At 46.2% G+C, this 27,456-nt stretch overlaps 1 protein-coding gene across 1 annotated transcript; it reads right to left on the reverse strand.

Moving 5' to 3' along the window:
* Positions 1–7,627: 7,627 nt before the first annotated feature.
* On the reverse strand, positions 7,628–26,820 carry polr2m (RNA polymerase II subunit M). Its single transcript, XM_079737041.1, has 19 exons — positions 26,453–26,820; positions 25,378–25,449; positions 21,983–22,075; positions 21,091–21,261; positions 20,490–20,582; positions 19,699–19,812; positions 19,188–19,340; positions 18,205–18,330; positions 17,496–17,624; positions 17,027–17,121; positions 16,824–16,929; positions 16,550–16,633; positions 16,216–16,322; positions 15,711–16,115; positions 13,482–13,510; positions 13,067–13,178; positions 11,613–12,287; positions 10,516–10,744; positions 7,628–8,358 (listed from the first exon to the last, which is right to left on the reverse strand). Exons 1-19 carry the CDS (start codon positions 26,519–26,521, stop codon positions 8,215–8,217), a joined length of 3,006 nt encoding a protein of 1,001 aa, XP_079593167.1. The 5' UTR covers positions 26,522–26,820; the 3' UTR covers positions 7,628–8,214.
* Between the last annotated feature and the right edge of the window lie 636 nt (positions 26,821–27,456).

Consider the following 27,456-nt stretch of genomic DNA (forward strand, 5'->3'; position numbering starts at 1 on the left):
CCTGCTCTCCGTCCCCCCACCAATCTCTAGCTTTCAAAAATCTCTCTCTCTCTCTCTCTCACTGTCACACCATATTAACCCACCCGGTGAAACAGGCACACATGTCTCATCCATCGTTACCATCCGCTCCTCCTTAGATATCATGTTTTGAACATTAAAGCACATCATCCTCTCCTTGTTTTCAAAAGAGCTGCAAATTCCGGACCGAAGTCTGACCAACAACTAACAACACAGGGTTCCACCTCGTTTGCTGTGAAAACAGTTTGTCTCCTCCCCAGCGGCCGGCCCTGAGCCTGTAAATCCTCCTGAAATGGCTTGCAGGTGTCAGTGTTGAAGACAAATCACCCAGGACCGCGGGCCACTGAGGCCGCCACAGCTGTTTCCTTCCCTCCGTGCCAGGTTTGTCCTTTGTTGCTTTCCTGTTGTGTTTGAGGCCTAAACGCTGCCTAAGTAGATCCACGATGCGGTGCGGAGCGCAGGGTTCAAGGGGCCCACGGTCGGCCGCGGTCCCATATTGGCTGATGCGTTGCTGACTTGCGACCATTCATTCACACATTCACACACCGACGGCGGAGTCAGCCATGCAGGGCGACCGCCGGCTCATCGTGAGCAGTCAGGGTGAGGCGTCTCGCTCAGGGACTCCTCGACACTCCGCTAGGAGGAGCCGGGGATCGAACCAGCAACCTTCTGGTTACCAGCCAACCCGCTCTGCCTCCTGAGCCACGGCTGCCAGCCTCTCCGGGTTAAACAACACAACGTTGGGCCGACAGCCGCCCGGTCACTGCCGTCAGTCCGTTGCTCGTTCCTCAGCAGCGCACAGAGCTCAGGGAGAAACAGGTTCATCACATTGAGACACTATAATACTGGTATACATTGACCACTGCTGGCAGGCACGTCTCTGTTTAGCCTGAGCTGGGAAGGAAAGCTAAGCGGTAACATCGTCTCCAAGCTGTGAATAACAGTAAATAAATTCCGGTTTGACACTCTCAAAGCGAAGGAACATTGGGAAATATGTAGAGTTTCAACTTTGTTTACTCACCATGTAAACTGCGAGGGGGCACTTGAGACGGTTGGGATGCCTTTCACAGATTTTCTCATTATTTTCCCAAAACGAGGGAGACATATGTGATAGCTGGTAAACATGATGAGTTACACGGCACCTAGAAATTCGTCCAGGGAGTTAAAAATGTAAGTTCCCACTCACACACCACGGACTCTAAGGTAATAATAGTTCCATGGGCCTCTTAGGTCATCAGAGTGCATTATGGGATTTTATGTCGGTGATACTCTGCCATATTTAGAGGACTCAAGAGAGTGATAGAACTGTAAAACCCTAAACCAAGGTAAACATGCTGTACTATAGGCTAATTAAAATGCTGTTTCGCTTCGACTCGTACGAGAAATGCTGTGGCCGTCTCAAACACAACGACGTCTCCCCGTGACGACAAATCAGTCCACGGTGTATTACCAAACAATGAACCAAAGAATCAGTACAACACAATCATTAACATTCCTGTTCTCCTCCACTTCCTCATGGAGGCGGTCAGGATGAACCGGCCCAATAGGCCGCTGCCGCTCAGATGTACTGTCGTTATTCTAATCCAGAGGTCTTAGATGTCATTCACCGGCCAAAACAAAGGACGGACTCTCAGTGAAACACGGAGTCCCTCTGTGTATGGGGTTCCCCAGGTAGACCTCACATCTAGAATGGACTCCACAGGTTCAAAGCAGAGAGTGGATGTCATTATTATGTCTCATCATGTTAACTTAAAGCGTGGGGTGAGTCAGAGAACTTCAAAACAAAAGCTACGTGAAACGCTTGCTTTCTTCTTGCACCAGAGCATGCCGTTTATCTCATTCACCAAATATCTGTCAGGGTGTGTGATGTTGCTCTGTATGTGTGGGCTCAGCATGTGTGTGTGGGTCCATTTGTGTGTGTGTCTACGTGTGTTTATGTGCCTGTTTGTGTGCCGAGTTTGAGTGTGAGTTTGTGTGTATGTGCCTGCATGTATGGATGTGTGTGTGTGTGTGTGTGTGTGTATGTGTTCCTGCACATACATGTGTGTATGTGTGTGTGTGGGTGGGTGTATATGTGCCTGAGTGTATGTGTGTGTGTGTGTGTGTGTGTGTATATGTGCCTCAGTGTGTGTGTGTGTGTGTGTGTGTGTGTGTGTGTGTGTGTTTGTGCCCCGAACCACGTCAAGCACGTCATACACAGACACACATGCACATACACACATACGCACGCACACATGAAAACACATATGCGCCACACACACACACGTGTTAACACACACACACGCACATACTCATACATATGCATGCACATTCAGACACACACACACACACACACACAAACACAAACACACACACACACATACACACACACGCGCACACACACACACGCGCACACACACACACACACACACACACACAGCAGTGCTCCCGCTGCTCTTTACGACCGCTGCACCTGTAGGAGAGCGGAGCCGTGTGAGCGCAGGGCCGCATTCTCCATCGGTCACGGCCATGTTGTTATGATCCCTGAACGCAGAGACAGGAACAGGAAGGAGAAGCCTGGTGGGGGAGGGCTGCCCACCTAACCCCATCCAACCCATCCCCACCTAACACAACCCCGACAAACACCAACCCCACCCAACACAACCCAACACAACCCAACCTAACCCCACCTTACCCCGCCCCATCTAACCCCACTAAAACCCCAACCCCAACCACACCCCACCTAACCAGGGTTCGAGTTATAATTCCATCTCTGTGGGGGTCTCTTAAAGTTGTTGACGGGGGGGTGGGGGGGACTCTACCGGCCTTGCGCTGAGTTGTTGACAATGAGTCGTAAATAAGCCCCTTCAGGGCGAAGCAAGACACCTCCGTTTCGCCCTGTCTGGGCTTATTTTCCCGATAATGACCAGCGTTCTATTATCCCGTGCTTAACGTCAATATCCCTCTGCATGGGGAAGGGGAAATAGCTTTATTTGTAATTACAATAGTATGCTGCTGTATTTTCAGAGAACCCCACAGATATTGGAGTTTGCTGCTTTCATGGGAGCCAGACCCCCCCCCCCTCCCCCCAACTCAAACCCTGCACCTAACCCCATCCAACTCAACCCCACCTCTCTGTTGTGATTATGGGGATGTGATCAAGGGTGTGGTCCTCTGAACACATGACACATCCCTCCTCTCATAAGTCAGCCTAATATAAGGATGACCTTTAATTTGACGCTAGCTGATTGTTTGATCTATGACTTTCTTTTTAAAGCAGAAGTTCCCGCATCAATGTCCAAGCTGTGTCTTATCATTTCAACATACAACTTTGGTTTCGTAGGAAAGAGAGAAAAACAAACAATAGAAGACCTAACAGATACTAGAACATTTTTACCAAGGAGGTCTTAGAAAACCAAAACAGAAGCGAGTCCAGTGAATATTGTTGTCCAGTCCCAGAACAACAGCTGAACAGTTACTATATGTCATTGAACCCATTGGAAGAACTGACACATGAGCTTCAAATAGGAACGTCTCGGGCTTTATATGAGAGTACTATTGTTTTATCTGTTTGGAGCGATACACGACCAATTAGGTTTTCCATGTTCCTAGTTTTGTTTGGAGGATCTGGCTGGGCTTAGGAGAGGCGGTGAGCAACAAGCTCCTCTTTGTTAAACAATGCATGTTTGACCACTAGTCATTTGCAGAGTTGGTTTATTGCTGCCAAATCGTTTCGTTAAATGAAAATCCATTTAAATCGCACTCATGTGGTGATAAAAAAAAGCGTACAATAACAAATATTAGCTTCTCTGCGTCTACGAAGCCTATTTTCTTTGGAGGTGTCGGGCCCTAAACCCGTTCCTCCCAGAGACTCCTGATCGGTATCCCACAGGCTGCCAGCCATTGCATTGTGTTGCTGACTCTGCTCCACACACAGAAAAAAGAAAACCAAACTGCAATCAGAAACACCTGGCCTGGGGCTCGGAGTGAGTTTGGCATGAACACAACATTACAGCATATAAACAAGCCAGCGATTCCATACAGAGCCCAGTAATTGTTGGACAAAGGAGGATTGCCTCATTTTTTTTCTTTCACAAACTGTTTTACAACCACCGTAGTACAACACAGAGCCCGAGGCAGAGAACCGCTGTATCTGACGCAAAACTATTAAACACAATCTTACTTACGAAATACGACGACACAGGATGGAGTTCCCTTCACTGCCCCCCCCCCCCAGCAGAGAGAGGACAGGGGATCTGTCATATACAGTGAGGTTTACTGTTCATTTCACGATCACTGTCATATATATTTCTACTTTCCACTTCCCAGATATCAGAAACCACTAAACATTTCACTGAACTACAGTTTTCAGATCTTTGCCCATAGCCTATGTCAACATATAAATTCCCATGCTTATTCGTATATATTCATATATTTACTACTATACTTTAAAATGTAACTGGGGTCATTGAAACATGTTTTCATTTTGTACTGCTACATATTCATGTAACATTGAACAGAACAACTATAGTGTTTCACAACCTTGGTCTAATTGTGCCTTAAAGAACACTTAAATGTGTGGAGCGTTAAACTGATTGAACGTGCATACAACCTCCAGCCCGGAGTTTGGGATTTCTTTCCAACCAGAGATCTATGAAATAAAAAGTTGTGTAAAAAAGTGCATTGTTGGAAGTGGACGCGAGAACGGGAGTTCCTTCTGCTCATTATGACCCGGGCCCCCCTCCCCCGCCGTGCCCTGGCAGGCCCTCCACACCCCCACCGAGACGCGTCCTGGCTGTGATGGGCCCCTGACAGCCCCCTAAAACAGCCCGCTCAATGCGCTGCCAGCCCGGACGTGGGGCGGCTATGGAGGCCGTGGCAGCTTCTTGGCCCGGGGCTCGCATCACAAACCGTGTTCCCTCTCCTCCCCCCCTCCCACCCTCCTCTGTCTCCCTACCTTCTCCTCCTATTCTCTTTCTGTTTGGTTTCGTTTGTTTCGGCCACAGGGTGGCCATGCAAGGCGTTCCAAGTCGATATGGTGGGAGTTTCCTGCTCGACATAGTGATCATACCAAATAGTGTGTGTTTAAAGGTTTGTCTTGTGAGTCAGTGCTGCTCGGACACATCGGGGGATTTCTGTTCCAGTGGCACATCTGCCGCGGCTGCGTCAGTAGAAGTAGTGCATCGTTGTTTAACACAAACCTATTTCCGATTAGAACACATTTAGATTCAATCCACCTTGCTAATGGTTTTGCTTTTATGAATCAATTTATTAGATTTTCCAAGTTTCACACTAAAACTTAGAGAAAGATATGTTATGATGAAATATAAATAATAAAATACTTCTTTATGGAGCAATAATATGAGTATGGGCCCACTGGAAATGCAAGCAGAGAGATGTGTGTAGATGCATTACTGCCCTCCACTGGCCAATTCTTGTTACTACAACCAATGCCTTTTTATCGCGGTAGATGGATGATTTATTATCCACCATATGGTTTACCTTTTGCATTTATTTCAGTTTCAACAATCGTGAGCGTTAAGCGTTGGGCAGTTAAAGTTCACTTGATGTTATGTTAACTTGAAAGGTAGGCAAACTGTCAAACTGGTCAAAATCCATCCATCCATTTTCATGACTTAATCCTCCTAATCCAATTAAGGTCTGCGGGGGACTGGAGACGCGCCCAAAATAACAGCACCTCCATTTCCCGGAGAACAATCCATTTTCAGTGCACAAGAGAAATCAGACCAATGTTAGTCAGACTAATAACTTTTTGTTTCATTTTTATTTATACACTAATATGTATTAGTGTAGTGCATCATCTTTTTGAATCAGTGTGTGGGTGTGTGTTTCTCCTTCCCTGAATTAAGATGATTCAGCTAAGGGCTGCGTCAATCTCAGTACATCCCCTTTTAAAATAACACAAAACATGAGAGAGGCGGGGAAAAGAATGACCTCAGTCTCCAACACGGCACACATCATGCAATGATTCAAGGGAGACACAATTGTTCTTAATGCCAGTCTACACATCACATGTTTAAGGTAACACGGAGTCGACTTGTCTTTGAAGAACGGGTTATGAAATCACTACTATTTTCCCCCTCCGAAAACCAAATTATTTCTGCTCCCTCGAGATGTGTGATTTTGGCCTCAGGAGTCGGAGCAAATCACTTGCAGACTACTTGGGGAGAACAATATTAATTTGAGGCCCTGGCTTCACAAACTCGCCGAATAACTTCTCTCCATTAAACAACTATTCAAATGGTCCAAGCTTCCCTTCATTATGGTAGGCTACAGCATCAGAATGGGCCTCATAACTGGTAACAGTCTCCATATTTATATGTAGTGCTGCTTATGCCTTAATTAATACCAGTACCAGGACGATAACTCATATTTATTATCAGAGAGACAGAGTCTGTCTGGACTCCCATCTTCTTCTTCTTCAGAGACCATTGAGGGAGAACCAATTTACAACAGAGGCGATGAGTTAGTTTCAAATGACAATAGAACGCTGAAAAACAATCTTGAGAGGAAAGAAATAAAGCAACTAGTATTGTTAAAAGTTATATCAATTATTGAAAGCATTCAGAGGGAAAGCGTTCTAAGATCAGGTGTTTGAACGGGTAGGAAGCACCAACACCGAGTGCCACTTCTCCTCAGTCCGTTCTTAAACCGGCCAGATGTTTTTTTTCGTTCTTCCCACCGATGTCTCAGCAACAATTACCAAAGGTTATCACAGATCATCAGCAGCCAGATGGAATCAGTCCCCGCAGCTCTCATCGCTCTCTGCAAACTAATTAAAATTCCTCTTTGGGCCTTTTGCTAAAAACCCAATAAAGAAAAGCTGAGCAAAGTCAACAGAGGAGAGGACCAACAGAGACAGTGTGGAGAGGAGAGGAGAACCTGACTGCCAAGTCTTATCTACTGTACAACAGCACCCTGGAGAAGTTGTCTTTCCCCGAGTCGCATCACTCTTCTACCCTCTCACCGTCCCATCCTCGCCACAGGATCCAAACCCGATCCAGATGTTTCAGCTTCCATGTTTCACGACCTCCCGATAATCTTATCAAGTGGCTCACAGATTGCTTCTTTGATAACATTTGGAAAGAATTCAGACATGTCTGAGTCAAGGGCTTAAAAGATAACCGATTAAGACTAAATAAATAAACTGGATACTGGAAGATACTGGTTCACATGAAACCAATATTTACTCATTTTTGTATTCAACTATGACTTAGCCATAACTTGAAAACTGTTGGAAACTGCAAATGTGGACTTAAACAAAGGTTTAATACCTTCCTTAAGGTGTTACATACATTTGGGACCATCTTTAAAAACAATGAAAGATTCAGCTGAGTTAGTAAATATCAACATACATTCAAATATATATGGTATTGAGTCCACAGACTGGATTATTAGTATTATTGACAGGATTCAGAATATGCTTTGTTGCAATTCAGAGACTTGCAACAAAGCAAATCTCAATTCAAAACCTTAAATACTTTATTTAAAAACTAGAGCTTTGGTGGACATAGATTGAGGGAGACGTTGGCATTGTTTAGGATAATTGCTAAAATACCTCCAATATCTGGCTGACCTGAAGAATGTCAAATCATTTCTCACACAGAAGGAATGTTTACAAAAGTAGATTATTTTATTGAGCGCTCCATCATCTCACACAGGACTTGTCATATCTGAACACATCTGGTTATTAATGTGTTGAAACAAAACACCAAATAAAAGTCTGCTTTTGGGCATGTAAGTATGGTACCAAATTGTTGATTTTATAGTTTGCAATTTTAAATCACAATAACGATACGATTGCAATCATGAGAACAGATTGAATTTACCAATATGATTTTTTGACAAATAAATAAAAAGTGTATGTCATATTTCATATGCCATATGTCATGGTGTATGTGAAACACTACTAAACATTTTGACTTTGAATTATTATATTTTCAAATGAGCTGAAGCTGAGCAGGATGGGACCAAGTTATCGAGCTGGTCCTGATTCATCACCTGAGTTCACAATCAATCTCCCACAGCCTGGGATAAAACTTCCTCTCCAGAAGGTAGAACCAGAAGCAGGGTTCCGGCCTGGAGACATGAGACACAGACACAGAGGTCTAGGCCTGGTTTACCCATAACTCCACCACGGTGACTAGTCCTCTTCTGAAGATGGCTGGTCTTCATCGTGGGGGACCTCTCTGTAGGCTAGTCCTCTTCTGAAGACGGCTGGTCTTCATCGTGGGGGACATCTCTGTAGGCAGCCTTGGGTCCGGTCTCAGGAACGAAGCTCCCCATGGAGACCTTCAGCGCTTCACTCAGCTTCTGACTCGCTATTCTGGACTGGAGCTCCTGAAAGGACACAACTCGCTATGAACCGGGAGAGACAGTCTGAGGTCTGCGACATCAATATGAACCGGGAGAGACAGTCTGAGGTCTGTGACATCAATATGAACCGGGAGAGACAGTCTGAGGTCTGTAACATCGATATGAACCGGGAGAGACAGTCTGAGGTCTGTAACATCGATATGAACCGGGAGAGACAATCTGAGGTCTGTAACATCAATATGAACCGGGAGAGACAGTCAGAGGTCTGTAACATCAATATGAACCGGGAGAGACAGTCAGAGGTCTGTAACATTGATATGTACCGGGCCAGGAGAGACAGTCTGAGGTCTGTAGCATCAATATGAACCGGGAGAGACAATCTGAGGTCTGTAACATCAATATGAACCGGGAGAGACAGTCGGAGGTCTGTAACATCAATATGAACCGGGTGAGAGACAGTCAGAGGTCTGTAACATCGATATGTACCGGGCCAGGAGAGACAGTCTGAGATCTGTAACATCGATATGGACCGGGCCAGGAGAGACAATCTGAGGTCTGTAACATCAATATGAACCAGGAGAGACAGTCTGAGGTCTGTAACATCAATATGAACCGGGAGAGACAGTCTGAGGTCTGTAACATCGATATGAACCAGGAGAGACAGTCTGAGGTCTGTAACATCGATATGAACCGGGCCAGGAGAGACAGTCTGAGGTCTGTAACATCAATATGAACCGGGCCAGGAGAGACAGTCTGAGGTCTGTAACATCGATATGGACTGGAAGAGACAGTCTGAGGTCTGTAACATCAGTATGAACCGGGAGAGACAGTCTGAGGTCTGTAACATCGATATGAACCGGGCCAGGAGAGACAGTCTGAGGTCTGTAACATCGATATGAACTGGGAGAGACAGTCTGAGGTCTGTAACATCGATATGAACCGGGAGAGACAGTCTGAGGTCTGTAACATCGATATGAACCGGGCCAGGAGAGACAGTCTGAGGTCTGTAACATCGATATGAACCGGGCCAGGAGAGACAGTCTGAGATCTGTAACATCAATATGAACCGGAAAGACAGTCTGAGGTCTGTGACATCAACGCCATTATAAGCACTTTGTAACTTTGTTTTGAAAGGTGTTATATAAATAAAGTTATTATTATTATCTGGTGCCCTTTCCCCACACGGTAATAACGCGTTAAGAATCATTGAACTGTACGGAACGCGGTTTTCGGTCTTGCAAAGACATCCCATTTATCTGAAATGCATTGAGGACATTTTCTGATGCTCTAGTCTGTGAACAAATTGGGTTTTTGTGTTTTATATGCTCAGAGTGTGTGTGTGTGTGTGTGTGTGTGTGTGTGTGTGTGTGTGTGTGTGTGTGTGCGTGTTTGTGTGTGTGGACTAGGGATGGGCAAAACGATTATTTTCCGGGAATCAGTTCTTTCAGTTCCGTTTACTATCACGTTCGTTTGATTCATGCGTTTGATTCGTTCGTTAAGTCAGATGGCCTGTTAAGTCATTTGCCAGGGAATCGGAAATTATGGAATAAATGTTAATCAACATGCATGTAGCCTACTACTTTCTAATGTTCTGGTGAAATTACCCAGGTTAAGTGTAAATATTAAGCATATATATAAAGCAAATACGTGCCTTTTTTTTCATAAATATCCTTAATACATAATGGGGTGCAGTAAGAATTAAATGGCTCTTCCAAGTAGCGTTAATAATCAGTGAAGCACGTTAGCAACTAGGCCAAACGAGACTCGTCATGGTAGGTAAAAACAATACTTTTTTAAAGCAAGCAATTGTGATGTAGAACAAAATAAAAAGAAAACAAAGTGCTTGCATGATATTGAAGCCTACAGCGATCGTTAGTTAACTTGTGTGGCGGTGCCTTATCATTTGTTTACCCTTGGGCCATGGCAACGCGATTGCTACCTTCTCTCATTGGCTGAATCGATGCAAACGTTTTAGACTCAATCGATATAAGGTCGCGGGGAGACGAAGCTCTGTTTGTTTGTATATTTTATTGACATGACCATATTTTTGTTATACGCTTAAAAAAAAAGAAAAAATAATCAGTTCTCTTGTTTTGGGAACCAGTCCTCGTCGTTCACCTTCGGGGTTCGTTCGTTCTGACCGAATCGCTGGCGACCGACCCATCACTGGTGTGTACTCACCTGGTGTTTCCGGGCCTGGTCTTCCAGCAGCGCGGCCGACTCCTCGAGGGAGAGCAGCAGGGCGGGGCTGTGGTGGAGAGGGGGTTGCCTGGCAGCGGTGATGTCGTCGAGGTGTTTCCTGTCCCTCTCCTTCCGTGCTGCTGCAGAGGGCGGCGGCGGCGCCCGTCTCAGAGGTTGATCATCTGACAGGGACTCTGAGGAGGAGCGATGCTCTGCACTGGGGCTAAGGCTGCAATAAAGACATGGATAGGAACGTTAAAGGGGAATTCCGGTGTAAAATGTATTTGGGATATGTTTTGTATGATAACGAGTTGAAGCGTTCGTTTTGGAGCACGAAAACCGCACATAGACGCTTTCTTCAGTTGGCTGTTTTTAGCCGATTCTATCAAAAAGCTATAAACTTGGAACGATGGGGGCACTGGTTATGGTAAAAACTAAATCGCTATTTTAAACCACTTAAAAGGCTAAAAGTAGCCCGACACTTCTTTGGTAGTATAATAAGGGTCTTAACATATAAAACGAGGCATTGAGAACTTTGTAAGTGTACGGATTGTTTATTGTAAAGGACATTGTATACACACAATACCATCAGTAGATCACCCGTCTACGCCATTTTGTTTTTAAGACTCGATAAGTAGATTGGCGAACACAGAGCTTGCATGTTGTTGATGGATGGCACAATCTCTGTGTTCGTCAATCTACCTATCGAGTCTTAAAAACAAAATGGCGTCAACGGGTGATCTACTGATGGTATTGTGTGTATAAAATGTCCTTTTTAATAAACAATCTGTACACTTACAAATTTCTCAATGCCTAATTTTATATGTTAAGACCCTTATTATACTACCAATGAAGTGTTGGGCTTTTAAGTGGTTTAAAATAGCGATTTAGTTTTTACAATAACCAATGCCCCCATCGTTCCAAGTTTATAGCGTTTTGATAGAATCGGCTAAAAACAGCCAACTGAAGAAAGCGTCTATATACGCTTATTCAAAGCCATAGACAATCAAATGCATAAACGTATATGGTTCTAAACATATTGGAGGCTATGGACCCAAATCAAATATTCATATGAATATTCCCAAAAAAACGCTTACTGATTTGGTTTGAATCTCTGCTTCTGGTCGCCTGACGCCCTCTCTGTCCTCTCCAGGACCTCCAGGTAGTTGGGTTTGGTGTGCGGCGGCGTTCTGAGGAACACGTCGCCCCTCTCTGTCCTCTCCAGGACCTCCAGGTAGTTGGGTTTGGTGTGCGGCGGCGTTCTGAGGAACACGTCGCCCCTCTCTGTCCTCTCCAGGACCTCCAGGTAGTTGGGTTTGGTGTGCGGCGGCGTTCTGAGGAACACGTCGCCCCTCTCTGCGTTGCTCCTCAAGGCCTCCGGGGGCGCCCTGATGCTCGACGCGTCCGACAGCGAGACCTTCTCCAGGGCCTGTATGAGGTCTCTCTCTCTGGTGGCGCCGGAGTCCAGCCCAGCCACGGCCGTCTGCTCAGCTCCAACGGTCACTCTGGAGTGATCAGAGTGAGACGCGTCCATCTCTCCGGCCGCAGCACCCTCACCCGGCCTGCTGTCGGAGGACGCCCCAGCGCCGGGGTTGACCCCATGCTGTCGCTGAGAGAAAGCCTGCTGGTACTTGGACTGCAATTCTGTCCCCACAGAAAACAGCAGGCGTGGTTTTTGTTCCTCTTCGTCGCGCTCAACAACGGCGAGGCGAACTCTCTCAGCAAAATCAGAGATCTTCCTCCCGCCGTCTGGAAGACTGCGGAGGAAGCGCCTGGAAACAGAGCATTCTGCCGTCACTTCATTATTCACTCAACACAACGTTTAGGAATGAGACCGGATGGAGCGGAGGCAGCTGTCAGCTGTCAGGTGACGTGTGTGCGATATTAAGGAGGATGAGGAAAACATCTCGGTTATTCCATGGTGTCGGAAGCAAAATGTGTTCATATTGGTGATACGTGTGATTAAACAGTCTGGGTATTCGGTAGACGATGTGTGTAACGTCTTTGACGTATCAGTAACACGAATCAGTGTGATGCAATCGAGTATTTCCATCTCCTGGACAGTAGACGGCCATGAACACAACTTACAGCAGACATATGCAGCCCATATCGGATCGCCCTATAGATGACTATAGTGCATTCATATCTTATTGATCATTAGACCTAGATCTCCTTTAGTCTTCCTCCTACCTGTTTGATCAGATGTTATTGAGGTTTCCTACCTGTTTTATAAGATGCTATTGATCATAACGTCTCCTACCTGTTTGATCAGATGTTATTGATCATAGATCAGGGACTCCTACCTGTTTGATAAGATGTTATTGATCATAGATCAGGGTCTCCTTCCAGTTTGATAAGATGTTATTGATCATAGATCAGGGTCTCCTTCCTGTTTGATAAGATGTTATTGATCATAACGTCTCCTACCTGTTTGATAAGATGCTATTGATCATAACGTCTCCTATCTGTTTGATAAGATGTTATTGATCAGAGATCAGGGTCTCCTACCTGTTGAATAAGATGTCATTGATCATAGATTAGGGTCTCCTACCTGTTTGATAGGATGTGCTCCTGTCGCACCAGGAGTTCCTGGAGTTCCTCTCTGGTCTTGCTCCTCAGATCTCCCACCTGGCCCTGGCTCTCTGGCCGCGATGAACGCATATCTGGTGAGGTGTATTAGCTAGAGAACAGATGATATACAAACGTTGTAAGAAACATGTTTATTGTTTCATATAGCCAGCATTATATCATTCTCTGGCTGGACTCACTAACTCCATATGTTTATTACGGCGCTACCGCCGAGTCATCTTCTTCTTCATCTTCTGTTTCCCTGCTAACCCAGACTCCTTATGGTGCGTCACCGCCCCTACCGACGACTAAGAGAATGCACCTCCTTATGGTGCGTCACCGCCCCCTATGGGCGACCAGGAGAATGCACCTCATTATGGTGCGTAACCGCCCCCTACCGGGACGAGAACAATGCATCTTCCAAACTCTAGATTCAAGTACAGAAAAAAGCAAGATAATAAATAGGTTCGTCATATGCCCCAACTTAAGAAGACACACTTTATATTCTGATATAATGCAATTTGATTTCAACCAACCAGTTTTTCTCTTCGCCTTTGTGTAAAATATTTGTCAAATCAAGCTGCACTGCCACCTAGCGACCATTCTAAAGGCCGTGTTGCCGGGTTAATTTTCCAACGAATTTGTGCAATTTGCTTGTTGGTAATAAAGATTTAAACTGTTATTTATTGTATTTAATGTTGTTAGGTATCACAAAACGGAATGTAATACGAAAAAGCAGGTACTATTTTAGCGGTTTGCTATTGATTCTCATTTCCCCCAGAATGCATTGCATGACGTCACGATGGGGAGACACGGACCAAAGCAGAATTGAGGGTAGAGACTAGTAAGAGAGTGTCGGTCGTATTTGCGGTAGATTGATGGTTAAATAATGTCACACCACGATCGGTTATACTTGCAGGCACTGATTGCGTGTCCGATAGGCTAAGTTAGCCCATAGCTAGCATTATGCCTTCTATTTCTAGATCTTCTGACTAAGTTTACCGGTACTGACGACATAATCGCTGTCACTAGATATAAAGAAAACGTTGACTTTCACTCGGTGCTATTCACTGACAGTAAAAATAAACAAAAGTGTCGTTATTGTATGCACTGCTGTTCATTGACTAGCTCCAACGTGCTAAATGATGGCAACTCTCCACTCATTCTCCTCTGACCATGCATTTAATTGGCTGTGACCGCCATCAGTTCTCGGCAATTCCTCATTCGCCCTATCACATCTGACTGGTTCGAAATGATACTGCTGTGGGCCATCATACGTGTTATTTGCGGTTCTTGCCACCTCTTAGACCCATAGTTCTAGTACTAGGCTGAGGCCACCTTCCACCACGTCTCCCCAACGTGACGTCATCGCCGAATGGCGTTAGAAAACACCCGTTACTGCCAAAAACGACAAAAACTGGACTTTAACATTTATTTTGGAGACATTTTATAAATTATGCACATATTCTGAGTGCTTCATGTACCCATTAATCAAAACTTCCGGTTAACCTGCACGTAGGCCTTTAAGTTTTAATTCCATTTCTACTCTGTACATCTGTTTGTATCATTATTCTCTCATAAAGAGCTTCTATATAATTTATAAAATGTATTATTTTGCTCATGGCATTCCCAGATAAATGTATTTCTTATAAATTTTAAGGGACAAATAGATTGATTGAATTGCAGGAGGGGAATAACACCGTTTTGCTTTTTCATAAAATAAGACCAATTTTTTTATTTATATTAATTTACTCATTGTGAAAGTTTTTTTTTGTCATGGTAATACCTTCAATGGCATTAATAAAATTAAAAAACATTTAGGTATATAGTACGTCACCTACAAATAAATGTGTGTTAGGGTAAGTTACTTCCATGGACCCGGATTATTAAATTGACAAGAATAACAATAGAGAACATAAATAAAATTTATTTTCAAAATATATATGGCTTCATGTTGTATTTGCAGATTGATATGCATTGATTGAGGCATAGATGATTCTACTTTTGATAGAAAACACCTCGCATATTGTATCGGCTCAGGAAGTTCCATAAATACAAATGTATAAGCATATTCCATCATTCAAATGCACCATACTTCATTAGTTAATAAACTGGTAAAACATTGGATGCATTTCTATCACCCATGTTCAACATCAAACATTGTAATAAATATGCAGTTTAAAAAATAACAAAATACTTCACTTCATTTATCGGGAGCAAATACCAAAATAGAGGAAAATGCAAAGGAATGGTTTTGACCCCTTCCCATATGATCCCTATCCTTCAATGAGTCTTCCAGGTGGACTATATTGTAAACAAAATAAAGTACAAACCAGCAGTATTATTAACAACCTTTGATTTACAGTGCCGAAACTATATACAGCTACAGTAACACTGCAGAACGGGGCTGAATGTTTCACATCAATAAAAGGCTTCTCCGACATAGATACTCCACACATGCAATTACAATACCGCACCAGCATTTGACCCCTTCATAACATCATTATATTTATTTTCCCTGTCTTCACCCAAAATGCAATACAAATTATCTTTTCAAATCAGAAATATATATCCCTTCTTTTGATTTGGCAATGTCCATGAGGCCGACACGAGGAAGTGAAGGTTACTGATCGATCTTGATATTTGCGGTAATCTCCATGAGTCTCATGAAGGGGGTGTAGATCTGAGAGGGGGGTCTCGCCGTAGGAGCCCGGGCGGGGGGGCTGGCGTCGGCTGGACCTGAGCCGTTGGAGGGGCTCGTGGAGCCGGCCTCATCGCCGGGGGGGCTCTCAGAGTTTGAGGCCGTCGCCACGCTGGGGGGCGTACTGGGGTTGGCCTGCAGGACGCGGCTGTACTGGAGAGGAGTGTACCTCAGTAAACTGCTCTCCAGTCTACTGGGGGGCAGGGAGGCAGCCGGGGGGGTCTTGGGTGGGGAGGAGCTGCGTGAATAGGGGACCGGACGATACGGCCCTTGGAAGTCATTCGGCTCAGACTGGAGGGGGCGCCCGTCGGGCATGCCTTGGGATTCGTTCCTGTGGACGCACGGTCAGGTCAAAGAATGAGGATCTGTCCCAAGAGATCTCTCTCTCTCTTGGGTTAACATGTTGTTGTTGTTTTGGTTGAACTTCTTACCTAGAGGGCAAATCACAGCCCACTCCAACCTCCCTGGTTTGGAGTCTATCTCTTTCCCTATTCTGCACAGACATAAAATACTTCAGCTTGTCGTCTAACTCATTATTCTAGGAAAAGAAAAGAGGAAAGAACGGGATCAGTTCAGATCATGCAAAGGAATCAGGTGGTGTCTGACATCCGGTGTGAAAAGTGAATTGATAGGTACAGTAAACCTCCACACAGAAATGACACAGACATCTGCTGAAAGCATCAGCACTTCAACTCCAATCAAGTCGTAAAGCGAGAGCCCCACAACCCTGAGATGAGAACGGCCGTCAGTCCACTGCCACCTTACCTCACATTCCACTATGGCAATCCTGTCTAGGAGTTCTGAGATGAAAACGTCCTTCTGTGCGATCTTAGCCCGGAGCGATTGAACCTTTGCATTTCATAAAAAGAGAATATTGGTTATCCCATTGCTTGAGCGAGTAGCATTACGCACATCATTTCAGTACCCTCGGAGATACACTCATTATTTCTCCTTGAGTGACACTCGGACGCAGGTTGGAATGCGACATGCGGAGACAGCGTCTGTCCGTCTGTCTTTGAATGGAGACAGGGGTCCTCACCTCCTCTATCATTCCTTTGACTTTCCTCTGCTGGCAGAACACCATGTCGTTCAGATGTTTGATCCTCTCCCGGAGGTCTGTCGCTTCATTCTCCAGACTTTTGGATCTAAGTGAGGTGATCAGTTAGAACTCAACACCAGTTTTACTCCCATGAAGAGCAACTCAAACACAGCACGATGTTGATCAGGATCTCTCTGGGGTACCTTTGTGTCACGCTGGAATCCGTCTGATCAGCGAGCTCCAACAGGCGGAGCCGTTGTTCACACTTCTGTAGTTTCTGTCCGAGCTGGGTCTTCTCCTACGATGAGAATGAAATTTCAATACAATTCAATTGTATTTGTAAAGCCCTTAACCACAGGTAGTCTGAAAGGGCTTAACAGGCCGTGTGTTTATATCTCCAGAAGGAACGCAGAGTGGGGGATCGCTCCTCCCAGGGATGATCAGGAGTGCAATGGGTGTCATAATTGACATACATGCATACATGTATACCGGCAAAACATTTTGAATCAGTGATCGTGCGCTGGCCGGTTAACCACAAGGAGAGTCGAGGCTTCAAGTCTCAACACGACACATCTTCCACGTCATCATTCTGTAGTTTGGGCTCATGCAGTATCTGTGTGTCGGTCCGCCCGGTGGGGGACAGAGAGCCTGGGGGGGGTCCGAGAGCCCTACCTGTCCCATGCAGTCCAGAAGGCGTTCCAGCTCTCCGATCCTCCGATCCTGCTCAGCGACCCGGGCCTGGGCGGTGCGGCTCGTGGTCTCTGCCTCCTCCAGACGTCTGACGTACTCGTCGATTTGGGCCTGGGCAGGAAAGGAAAACCAGAAGTGGGTTCAGACGTGCACCTGAGCTTGAATCACCAAAAGATCTTACGAGCAACATTGTAATTCTTTGACGTGGCAAAGCACATCTGTCGAGGCATTTCACGAGGAACACATGTTCAGAGTTCAGCTGAAGTCCGCATAGCCTTCCCCCCCCCCCCCCCCCCCCCCACACACACACACACACACACACACACCTCTTACAAACTTATTGGTTGTTGTACGTCCGGACACTTAAAGTACACACTTATTGTATGTTGTACGTCCTGGCACTTAAAAGTGATTGTAAGTGCTTGGAACTTGGTTCCATGAACATCCTTACTGTACCGAGATAGATTGTTGTTTCCCTTTATTCAGACAAATTTGCTTACTGTAAGTCGCTTTGGATAAAAGTGTCTTCCAAAGGCCTTAAGTAGATGTAATGTAAATATGCCACATCAACAGAATCTAATCGGAACAATATCTTATAACCAATACAATCCCTCGTATCTCTCGGTGGCCGGCCCTGTCACTACACTCTCTGTGTGGGTAAAGGAGGAGCAGTGATGGAAGGAATGCACACCTGCAGCTTTTCAATCTCCTCTCTGTGTTTCTTCTGCTCCGCCATCAGCCTCTCGTCGAACTCCCTCTGTAGCCGGGAGGAGACTTCCTTCACCACCAGGCTGCGGGCTTCCTCTGTCGCCTCCACCTGGGAGAACAAACCACAGCATCGCTCGAATAGTCCTGCAGAGTGTGAGGAACATGCAGACAGACTGGAACGGCCTCATGGGAAAACAACGCTGGACTTGAAAAGAATAACTAGCATTCCTGCTTCTCATGATAGTTATACTTTACAAGCCAAGCCTCAAGTCCGGCATCTTTGTAAAGTCCTTTATCACAATTTGCATTCCTGACAGGCTTTTTACGACCACTTCAGATGATACTACTCGCCACTAAGATATCCCTGAGAGAAATACTATGCAATACTATCTCTATAGTAATCGGGTAGTATCGGTCTTCTACTGTAATATAATACCACAACGTTAACTCTGTTATTTACCACAATGTTGAAAGTGAGTGTGTATATGTGTGTGTGTGTGTGTGTATGTGTGTGTATGTGTATGTGTGTGTGCCTGTGTGTGTTCGCGACTGTCTGTGTGTGTGTGTGTGTGTGTGTGTGTGTGTGTGTGTGTGTGTGCGTTACTGCATGGCTGTGTGTCGGTGTGTGTCTGTGATTGTGTATTCTCTAGTGAGTGTGTGCCCGTGTAGCGGTTGGGTACTCTCTCTCTCTCTCGTTGCGTTGCGAATGAGACGATGAAACCATTGGCAGCCAGACGTTTATTCTGGATATATTTTCAACAGGGGAAAATCATGGATGAGAACCCTTAAAACGGCAGCCTCTCCCAGCCGGGGTACACGTCGACTGAGGAGAGGAGGCGGCAACGCAAAACACCACCCCCGCATTCCGCTAGAGGGAGCTCTAGCACTCCCACCACCACAGCCAGCGCAAGGGTCTCGCTGGCAATGGCAAGTGGGAAGCGGCAACCCCGCTACACCCGGCCTCACCTGCAGCTTCAGCGTCCGGTTCTCGGCCGTCACGGAGGCCAGCTGCAGCTCCTTCTCGCGGAGCCGGGCCTCCGTCTCCTGCCGGGAGCTGCGCAGCGTCTTCACCTCGTCCCGCATGTCCACCCGCGTCTGGCAGTTCTCCAGCAGCGATTTCTGGAGGGAGACGGCCCCGTTAAGCGCTGATTATGGTCCCACGGTCACCCAGCGCAACGGCCACGCAGGCGCCTCAACGCGGTCCTGAACCTTGATGGTTCTGCGTCGGGTTTCAGTGAGCGGACCAATCACAGCCCTTCGCCTCGACGGATGGTTACAATCGTTGGGAGGCGCACGTCAGGCCCGTGTGGTGGACGCAAGGAGGGTCCGCAAGGACGTAAGGGGTCCGTGACCCCGTTGCGTGGCGTGAACGTGGAGCCATATTCAGCCCTTTAGTCAACGCGTGCCCCTCAGGCCCCCCCACCCGGGCCCCTGGGGGACCCTTGGAGCCGCAGAGTGCAGAGGACCCTGTCCGTACCTGCAGGTCCAGGTTGGCCGAGATGAGGGAGCCGTTCATCTGGTCGTAGCTGTCCATGGCCGTGGTCCGCACACGCACCTCCGACTCCAGGGTCCGCCGCTGGGAGTTGGCCATCTGCACCGACGGACGGACGGACACGTTACAATATCCATACACACGCACATTTATAGATGCACACACGCACACACACACATATATAGATATACACACACACGCACATTTATAGATATACACACACACGCACGCACACACACACACACACGCACACACACACACACACACACACACACACGCGCACACACACATATATAGATATATACACACACGCACACACACACGCACGCACACATACACACATATATAGATATATACACACACACAAACACACAATTATAGATATACACACACACGCATACACACACACACACATATATAGATGTATATACACACACAAACATTTATAGATATACACACACACGCGCACACACACACATTTATAGATATACACGCACACACATGCACACACACATACATACACACGCACACACACATTTATAGATATACACACACACACATATAGATATACACACACACACACACATATATATACACCCACACACACAGACACATATATGCATACACATATACACATACTGTACAATAGGACATTAATGATCCTTTCGTTAACATTAGTTAATGTAGTACGCATTAACTAATGGTCTAGTAACCATTAACTAACGGTGTTCTTGTTAACAGAGGTATTCATGTATTCATTAACCCTGAGTCCTCACCCTCATCTCCTGGGAGAGTTTCTGCATGGACTGCTGCATTCCTCCAAACTGCCCGTACATACGCTCTCTGACCTTCTCCAGAGAGTCTCTGACCTGGGGCACAGAGAGGGAGGGACACGCAAGTTCACCCTGGTCCATCCTAGTGCTCATCCACCTGATGAAGATGACCCACACACTGGAGCGGCGGATGAATAGCGGCATTAACCAACCTTTAATCATTTTATGTGTAGAAATCTAAAAAAGCCTAACGGGGAACGGGGTCGCAAACAAGCTCTGGCTAGAATCCCCTCAGACGCAGTTCATCTACCTAAAGTATTTAAACCTGGAACAATGAGCTCTCTGCTTTGTCCATACAAATAAAGAAACAAAAGCATAACCATTCTAATCCCGGCCGCGGTGTGTGTGTGTGTGTGTGTGTGTGTGTGTGTGTGTGTGTGTGTGTGTGTGTGTGTGTGTGTGTGTGTGTGTGTGTGTGTGTGTGTGTGTGCGCGTGAGTGCGTGCGTGTGTGTGCGTGCGTCGTCTCCCCCTCCGTCCTCGACCGCGCCCCCACTGAACCCCTCGTCGCCGTGGCGACGCCCCGCAGCCGTCGTCTCCGCTCACCTCCTTGATGTACTTCATCTCGTCCTGCAGGTGATTGGTCGACCACTGCCGCGCCATCACTTCCTGCGTGCGGTCGGCGCCCGTCCTCTGCACCACGCCGTACACCCTGGGCCCACCCTGCCGCTCGCCGCTCTCCGGGGGCCCGCTGCCATTGGCTAAGGCCCTCAGGTGCTGAGGCGAGAGAGAGGGGTAGGGTTACCGTGGCAGCCACACTCCTTCACCGGGATGGTCACAGGAACCGGTGGCCGCGGTGTTCCCCCTCCCTGCACTGGAATCCTTTAGAAGTATAAACTGTGCATAGAGCTGTGGCACCGCGTCATGATGCGCTGCCTGGAGAGTCATGACTCTCCAGGCACCGCGGGAATATGAGGTTGACAACCGGAAGCTGAAGTGAAGGAGCGTGCGGTGGAGGTGCAGGGTGCCGATAGGGAGAGAGGGAGGCAGTGTCAGGTTTCTGTAACCCAGTACCTCTGGAGCTTCTACCGTACGCAGCGGTTTGCCTCTCTCCCCGTCGCCCCCGTGCAGGCAGACCCAGCTCAGCGCACGTCGAGAGGCGGTGAGTGTGGAGGACAGATGAGTCTGAGGTAACCTCTATAGGATCAATGCCTGCCAATCGATGCATGTGAAAATAGGTCGATATTTGGTCCAGTGAGTAAAAACGATGTATGTGACCGATGCATCACTGCATTGTGCATAGGTTTATAAAACAATGTTAAGTAAATTACTCTATGTATATGATCATTTATGACATGGACAGAATGTATTAACAACAGGAATTGTTGTTGTCCTTTCCTACACAATAACTGTTGTGTATCCCCCTGAATTCAGCTAGGTAAAAGATTGAATAATACACAGGCAGCCTGGTCACCCCAGATGGGGAGGGGGTCTCTACCTGCTCAGGGGCCTCGCGGCCCACCGGCCTCCCTCTGTGAACCAGCCCGTTCTTCTTCTTCCAAACCCCATTGGCCACCGCTTCCTTCGCATCCTGTGTGAAAAAAGAAGACAAAGAGATCTCCCCAGGTTCAGTGTATAGGAAGTGTGGGTTGGACCAGGCTGTTTTTATGGAAGTGTTTTGCCTGCGGGAGTCAAACAGTCTATTCTGTGTAAATATCACATGACATTGGAGGCTTATCGTTTGGGGGGTTTTCCCCGAAAACTGGAAAATCTACAACCGCATGCTCTGTGTTTGAGTTTCAGTAGAATTAGCCTTTTACAGATAGACTCAAACACCCCTACTGGCTGGGTGTAACCAAGGAATGTAGTTTACATGTTAATTGTAAGGACTATCATATTATTATTAGTAGGCTAACATTCATGTGAACTTTGCTTGGATTTCTTTATCTCCAAAGTCAGATATGGAAGATAATCAGATATTCTGTAACAGATAATTCATATACTGCATCCATCTATCACTGCCATTGCTTCTGATTGTCATGATAGTATTAAAATGCCCACCGTTCTCTAATCTAATCCATCGTGTAAAAACTCAGGAGCAAATAAACTCTTCATAAAGTTTGAACAAAGAGACCTTTCACCCCGAAGGCTGCGTCTCTCCCACCCTCCCTCGTCTGTCTGACAAGATATCCAACGAGATAGAAGGAAGCAGGACCTGAACAAAGACCCCAGTGTGTCCTGATGGACCAAGCGGGTTTCATGTCTCTGAGTCAGGCAGAGTGCTATCAGAGAGCGATAGTTCAGGCCTGCAGCCCGGCCGCTGTGAGCTACAGAGACGGACCATCCGGCGGACCTAAGCTCCTTACAACCTCTCCCTTATTTAGAGAGTGTCTAAAGGACCTTTATACAGATCATCTTATAACCTAGGATGGCTGTTTTCAGGACAGGGTATTAGAGCACATTTTACATCTTGTCTGGACGTGGATATTCTAATTAATCCGTTTGGAGGTTTGGGTTATAGACTTTAGACTTTAGACTTTAAACTTTTGACTTTTGACTTTATTGTCCCAAAGGGGAAATTCTTTTTCACGCCACAAGTACATGGTACACAAAACATATTAATGAACATAATGATGTGATCTGTCTATTGACAGAGCATGCGACATCACCGCAGCACAGGTTGTATCGTATATAATTCAGACATCATGTCCCATGTTAAAGACCGTAAGAATGAAACACAAATCCCAAGGCAGCCTCCACAAAAACATCCCTAAGTCTCAGTTTCCAGCACTTCCAGGTTTAGAAATCCTTCATATCATACAGGTCACGGACCCTAGATGGGCTGGCGCTTGGAGTGTCAGATTACAAGACTCCTAGTTCAACGTTTCTTCAGTTCCTACTGGATCATATTTAAGGAGAGGGAGTTGTGATTGTTTGAATCCTCTTGTTTGACCTATATCTCCCTTCCTTTGATCATACAGCTGACGAAGGTTGACCTAGATGTGGTTTCTGTACAGCGTTGTGTACAATGTTATGTTCCACGCTCCAAAGATGTCATACTCATTAAACAAGTTATTTATTTAAGGATGACTTGGAGGGGTTGGCCTCATGTCTGAATATCACATGCTGCAGCGTCTTTGAACCCTTGCAGACATTTGATTCCATCAACATTATTAATTTAATAGGATCTCGAATATGTTTGTTTTTGAATAAACGTATGATTTGCGATACACCCCATTAAGTCATTATGAATGAATGAATTATTATTTATTAGTATATGCTACACGTGAACTTCCTAAAATGGCGTAATTTGATTGGTTCGCTATCTCGGGATATTGGGCAATATCCCATGGATATTGTTTTCATCAGGTGACGGTCGCCTCGTCACGCTAATAAAAACAAATAAACCGCTAATAAGAAAAAAGAAAAAATCTGGCAAAAAGTGTTACCTTGTTTATTTATTTTTTTTATATTTTTTTTTATTTTTTTTTTTTTGTGTTCACGTGTAGTATGTACTAAAACAATTATTCACCTTTGGCAAATAGTTGTTAATTATTAGCTATTCATTGTAAAATAGTACACGTGCATTCGATTTGCATGAATAATGCTTATGTAACTTCATGATGTTTATCATACACAACGCAGCGCTCTCCGGCTGTACATTTACATGTACGCCTTCATTCTTAACTAATCAACGTCACTGTTGCTTTATGAGATTGTGAGCAGACTGCTCTCTGGGAGAGTTCCCCTAACGTCAGGACCACACCCGCCCAGTGAGTCGTGGCTATCGGCTGACATAACCCAGGCCAAGGTACAGAGAGCGTGTCTATCTGGCCTGCTATCTTTGTTATTGACCGTGTTGGACTGTCAAACCCGTACCGCTCCCTCTCTCCGCTGCAGAACTCCGTCTCAAACACAGCGGGAGGCGAACCACCTACGACAAACAGCTCCTAGCCTGAAGCATGTGCCAAGGATGAGTGGGGCTGCACGGACGCTCGGGTTAAGATGCTGTTGGTGGCGCTGTACCAGATGAACAAACGCTTCAACAAACAGCCTCAGTGTTGATGTTGTTAAGCTGCCAGCTGTTATGTTGACGGAAGGTCAAACAACAAACAAATTTGTCATGGGGTGTGAGCACCGCGTGAAATGCAAAAACACATTTTGCTTGAATAAGGGGCGACTCTAAAGCATATTTTCTACATTGAACTAGTGGTCTCCCTTAAGACATTTACAACAGTCCATCTGGACTTGAAATGTGGAAACTGAAACGAGAGACAGCTGTGAAAATGCACACGCCCATATATTATTACATAACTGTCCAAGATAACAATACGATGAATATCACTGCATTCAACATCTTCCTTTTCTGTTTATTTACATGTCCTGTATTAGCAATCCGCAATCCAAGCACTTTTACCACAACTTACACTTTACACATTCTAGCCTTCCCTGGAACTGCGACTATTGGTGGGCTTTTAAATCTTTTATTCTTCTCAAAGTAAATGGGTATGTATAATATCTGTAATGGCTCCTAAGGCCAATTTGGTGTACCATCTTTAAAGGCTTTAAGCATGCTGCTCCGTATGAACCTCCCTGCAGAAGGAATTGACAAATTGTTCAAATTCTAAAGGACGTGGAACTTGAAAGTTTTAGTCAGTTTCAAGTTGACTTTAAACAGATTTGTAGTTAGACCAGAGGTTCCTGTCTGCTTCTCTGAGGGCCTGTTGTCTTTGTAAACCTGATGAATTGTTTTATCTTCTGTCTTGAACAGGTCACTCGATTTCAAGCACAACAAGTCTCATCCGGTTACATCAAGGTTAAATAAACCTAAATTAAAACAATAGGTCCTATGTAACGTGTGATGAAAGGTTCTCATTCAGAGCGTCTACTCACAGGGTTTGTCGTTTTGGGCTCGGTTTCATCGTTGACAGCATGTAGTGTGAGTCTGAGACGTCTGATTCTCCTCTAGGACAGAAACAAATACTATATTTCATATTTTGATTTGATAAAGGAAACTCTTAGATCACATATTATACCGTAAATTAATCAGAGTCTGACAGTCCACCTCCCCGCCCTGTTTCCAGAATACATAACAGTACAGCAAACAAAGGGGGTGAATTGTTACCCAAGCACACGTCTTTCTAACACATCGGTTAGATCTGTGATAATCTCAACAGTTGGATTGCGCCCATTTTTCACTATTCTTGCTGCTATAGTTGATAATTTCCTGCAGCAGCTGAGCGTTATTGTTACGCTAATGTAAGTGCTTGACTCATTGCAGAAACGCGTTTCTCTTAACGTGAGCTTATCAAATAAAAAGCAGAGGAAGGCTGGCCTGTCTGTGGAGAGACTGGAGCACAGCCACAGGCACAGGCCTCACTACTAAAGAACACTCTGCAAGGCCTTACGTGTAAAAGGCCTTACACACAGACAAACTCTCATTGTGGGTGTCTGTCTGTGTATATACAGTATAGGTGTGTGCCTATATGTGTCTGTGTAGTGTGTGTGTGTGTGTATATCCGTATGTGCATGTATGTATAGATATATATAGGCACCGACATATAGACACACACACACACACACACACACACACACACACACACACACACACAAAAAGGTGGGTGTGGGTGTATGAGTTTGTGAATGTAAATCTATATGTGTATATGTATAAATATACATATATATACATATACACATGCTTTGTGTGCGTGTGTGTGTGTGTGTACGGCATGTATATGTGTGTGTGTGTGTGTGTGTATACAGTGTGTATGTGTGAATGTGTGTGTGAGTGTGTATACAGCCTGTATGTGTGTGTGTGTGTGTGTGTGTGTGTGTGAGTGTGTGTACAGCGTGTGAGTGTGTGTGTGAGTGTGTGTACAGCGTGTATGTGTGTGTGTGTGTGTGAGTGTGTGTGTGAGTGTGTGTACAGCGTGTGAGTGTGCGTGCCCCCTGGTCCCCAGGGCCTCACCTCTCCGGGGGGCGACCCTTCCTCTGTGGTGGTGGTGGAGCCCCGTCCAGGCGAGCCGTAGCGCCTCATGTCTGTCCGTCAGCCCGCTGGCTGCTCCTCTCTGGGCTCCCAGGCCCCGCCCTCTGCTTCCTGACACCGTCTGCTTAGCCTCCGCGAGCGGCCGACATCTGGCTGGGCTCGGCCGGGGGGAACCGGGGGTCCGTGACAGGCGTCCGGCAGGAGGCCCTGAGGTCTGAGCGAGAGCGTCCAAAGGGCGAGCTACAGTCCCATTCCAGAGTGGAGAGAGAGAGAGAGAGAGGAAGAGAGAGAGTGAGAGCTGGAGCCGTGTGTGTGGACCGAGTATTCCACCCTCTGTGTGTATGTGTGTCTGTGTGACTGTGTGTCTGTGTGCCACCTGGTTGACAGGTCTGTCAGTCAGTCTGACTGGAAACACCCCGCCTCTTTTCCCTCCCTCCCTCCCTCCCTCCCTCCCTCCCTCGCTCTCGTTCTCTCTCTCTGTTTGTTTTGCTCTCTCTCACACACACGCACACACCCAACCACACGCACACACACACACGCACAGCCTCCCATCAGACCTGTCAGGCCACATTTCACCTGTTGCTCGTCGCGCCTCCCAGCAGAGCCAGGCCTTTGTCCCCGGGCTGCGGCCCCACGGCTGGGCCGGGCGGCGGCAGGGTGTGGCCCTGCTGCTCTGCCCGAGGAGGAGAAGGAGGAGGAGAAGGAGGAGAAGGAGCAGTAGGGAGCCCCTTAGGTTCCGTACAGTGGTTCAAGAGTCCAACTTCAACCCCCACCACCAGGCCTGCGGGTATTCTTCCCTGTGTGGGAACATGGGCCTTTTCCTCTGTTTATGGTAAACAAGGGAAATGTCAACAAGTGCTGTTGATAATAAACAGGGTTTGAACGCTCAGGGCCAGAGCCACAGGGCTGTGCAGCTCGGCCGATGAATTATTAATAGAGCTGGGTGAAACTGAGAGCGGAGAAACAATGGCAGTGGAAGGAGACCG

Source organism: Pollachius pollachius (assembly GCF_949987615.1).
Source record: "Pollachius pollachius genome assembly, chromosome: 5".
Classification (NCBI taxonomy): Eukaryota; Metazoa; Chordata; class Actinopteri; order Gadiformes; family Gadidae; genus Pollachius; species Pollachius pollachius.

What these genes read in the sequence shown, in the direction of transcription:
- polr2m (XM_079737041.1), bottom strand. Translation starts at nt 26,521, where the DNA reads ATGAGGCGCTACGGCTCGCCTGGACGGGGCTCCACCACCACCACAGAG. An exon ending in GGCTGTGATTTGCCCTCTAG is followed by an intron (nt 16,116 to 16,215) that starts GTAAGAAGTTCA and finishes GTGCGTCCACAG; the next exon opens with GAACGAATCCCAAGGCATGC. An exon ending in CAGAGATTCAAACCAAATCA is followed by an intron (nt 10,745 to 11,612) that starts GTAAGCGTTTTT and finishes TCTTTATTGCAG; the next exon opens with CCTTAGCCCCAGTGCAGAGC.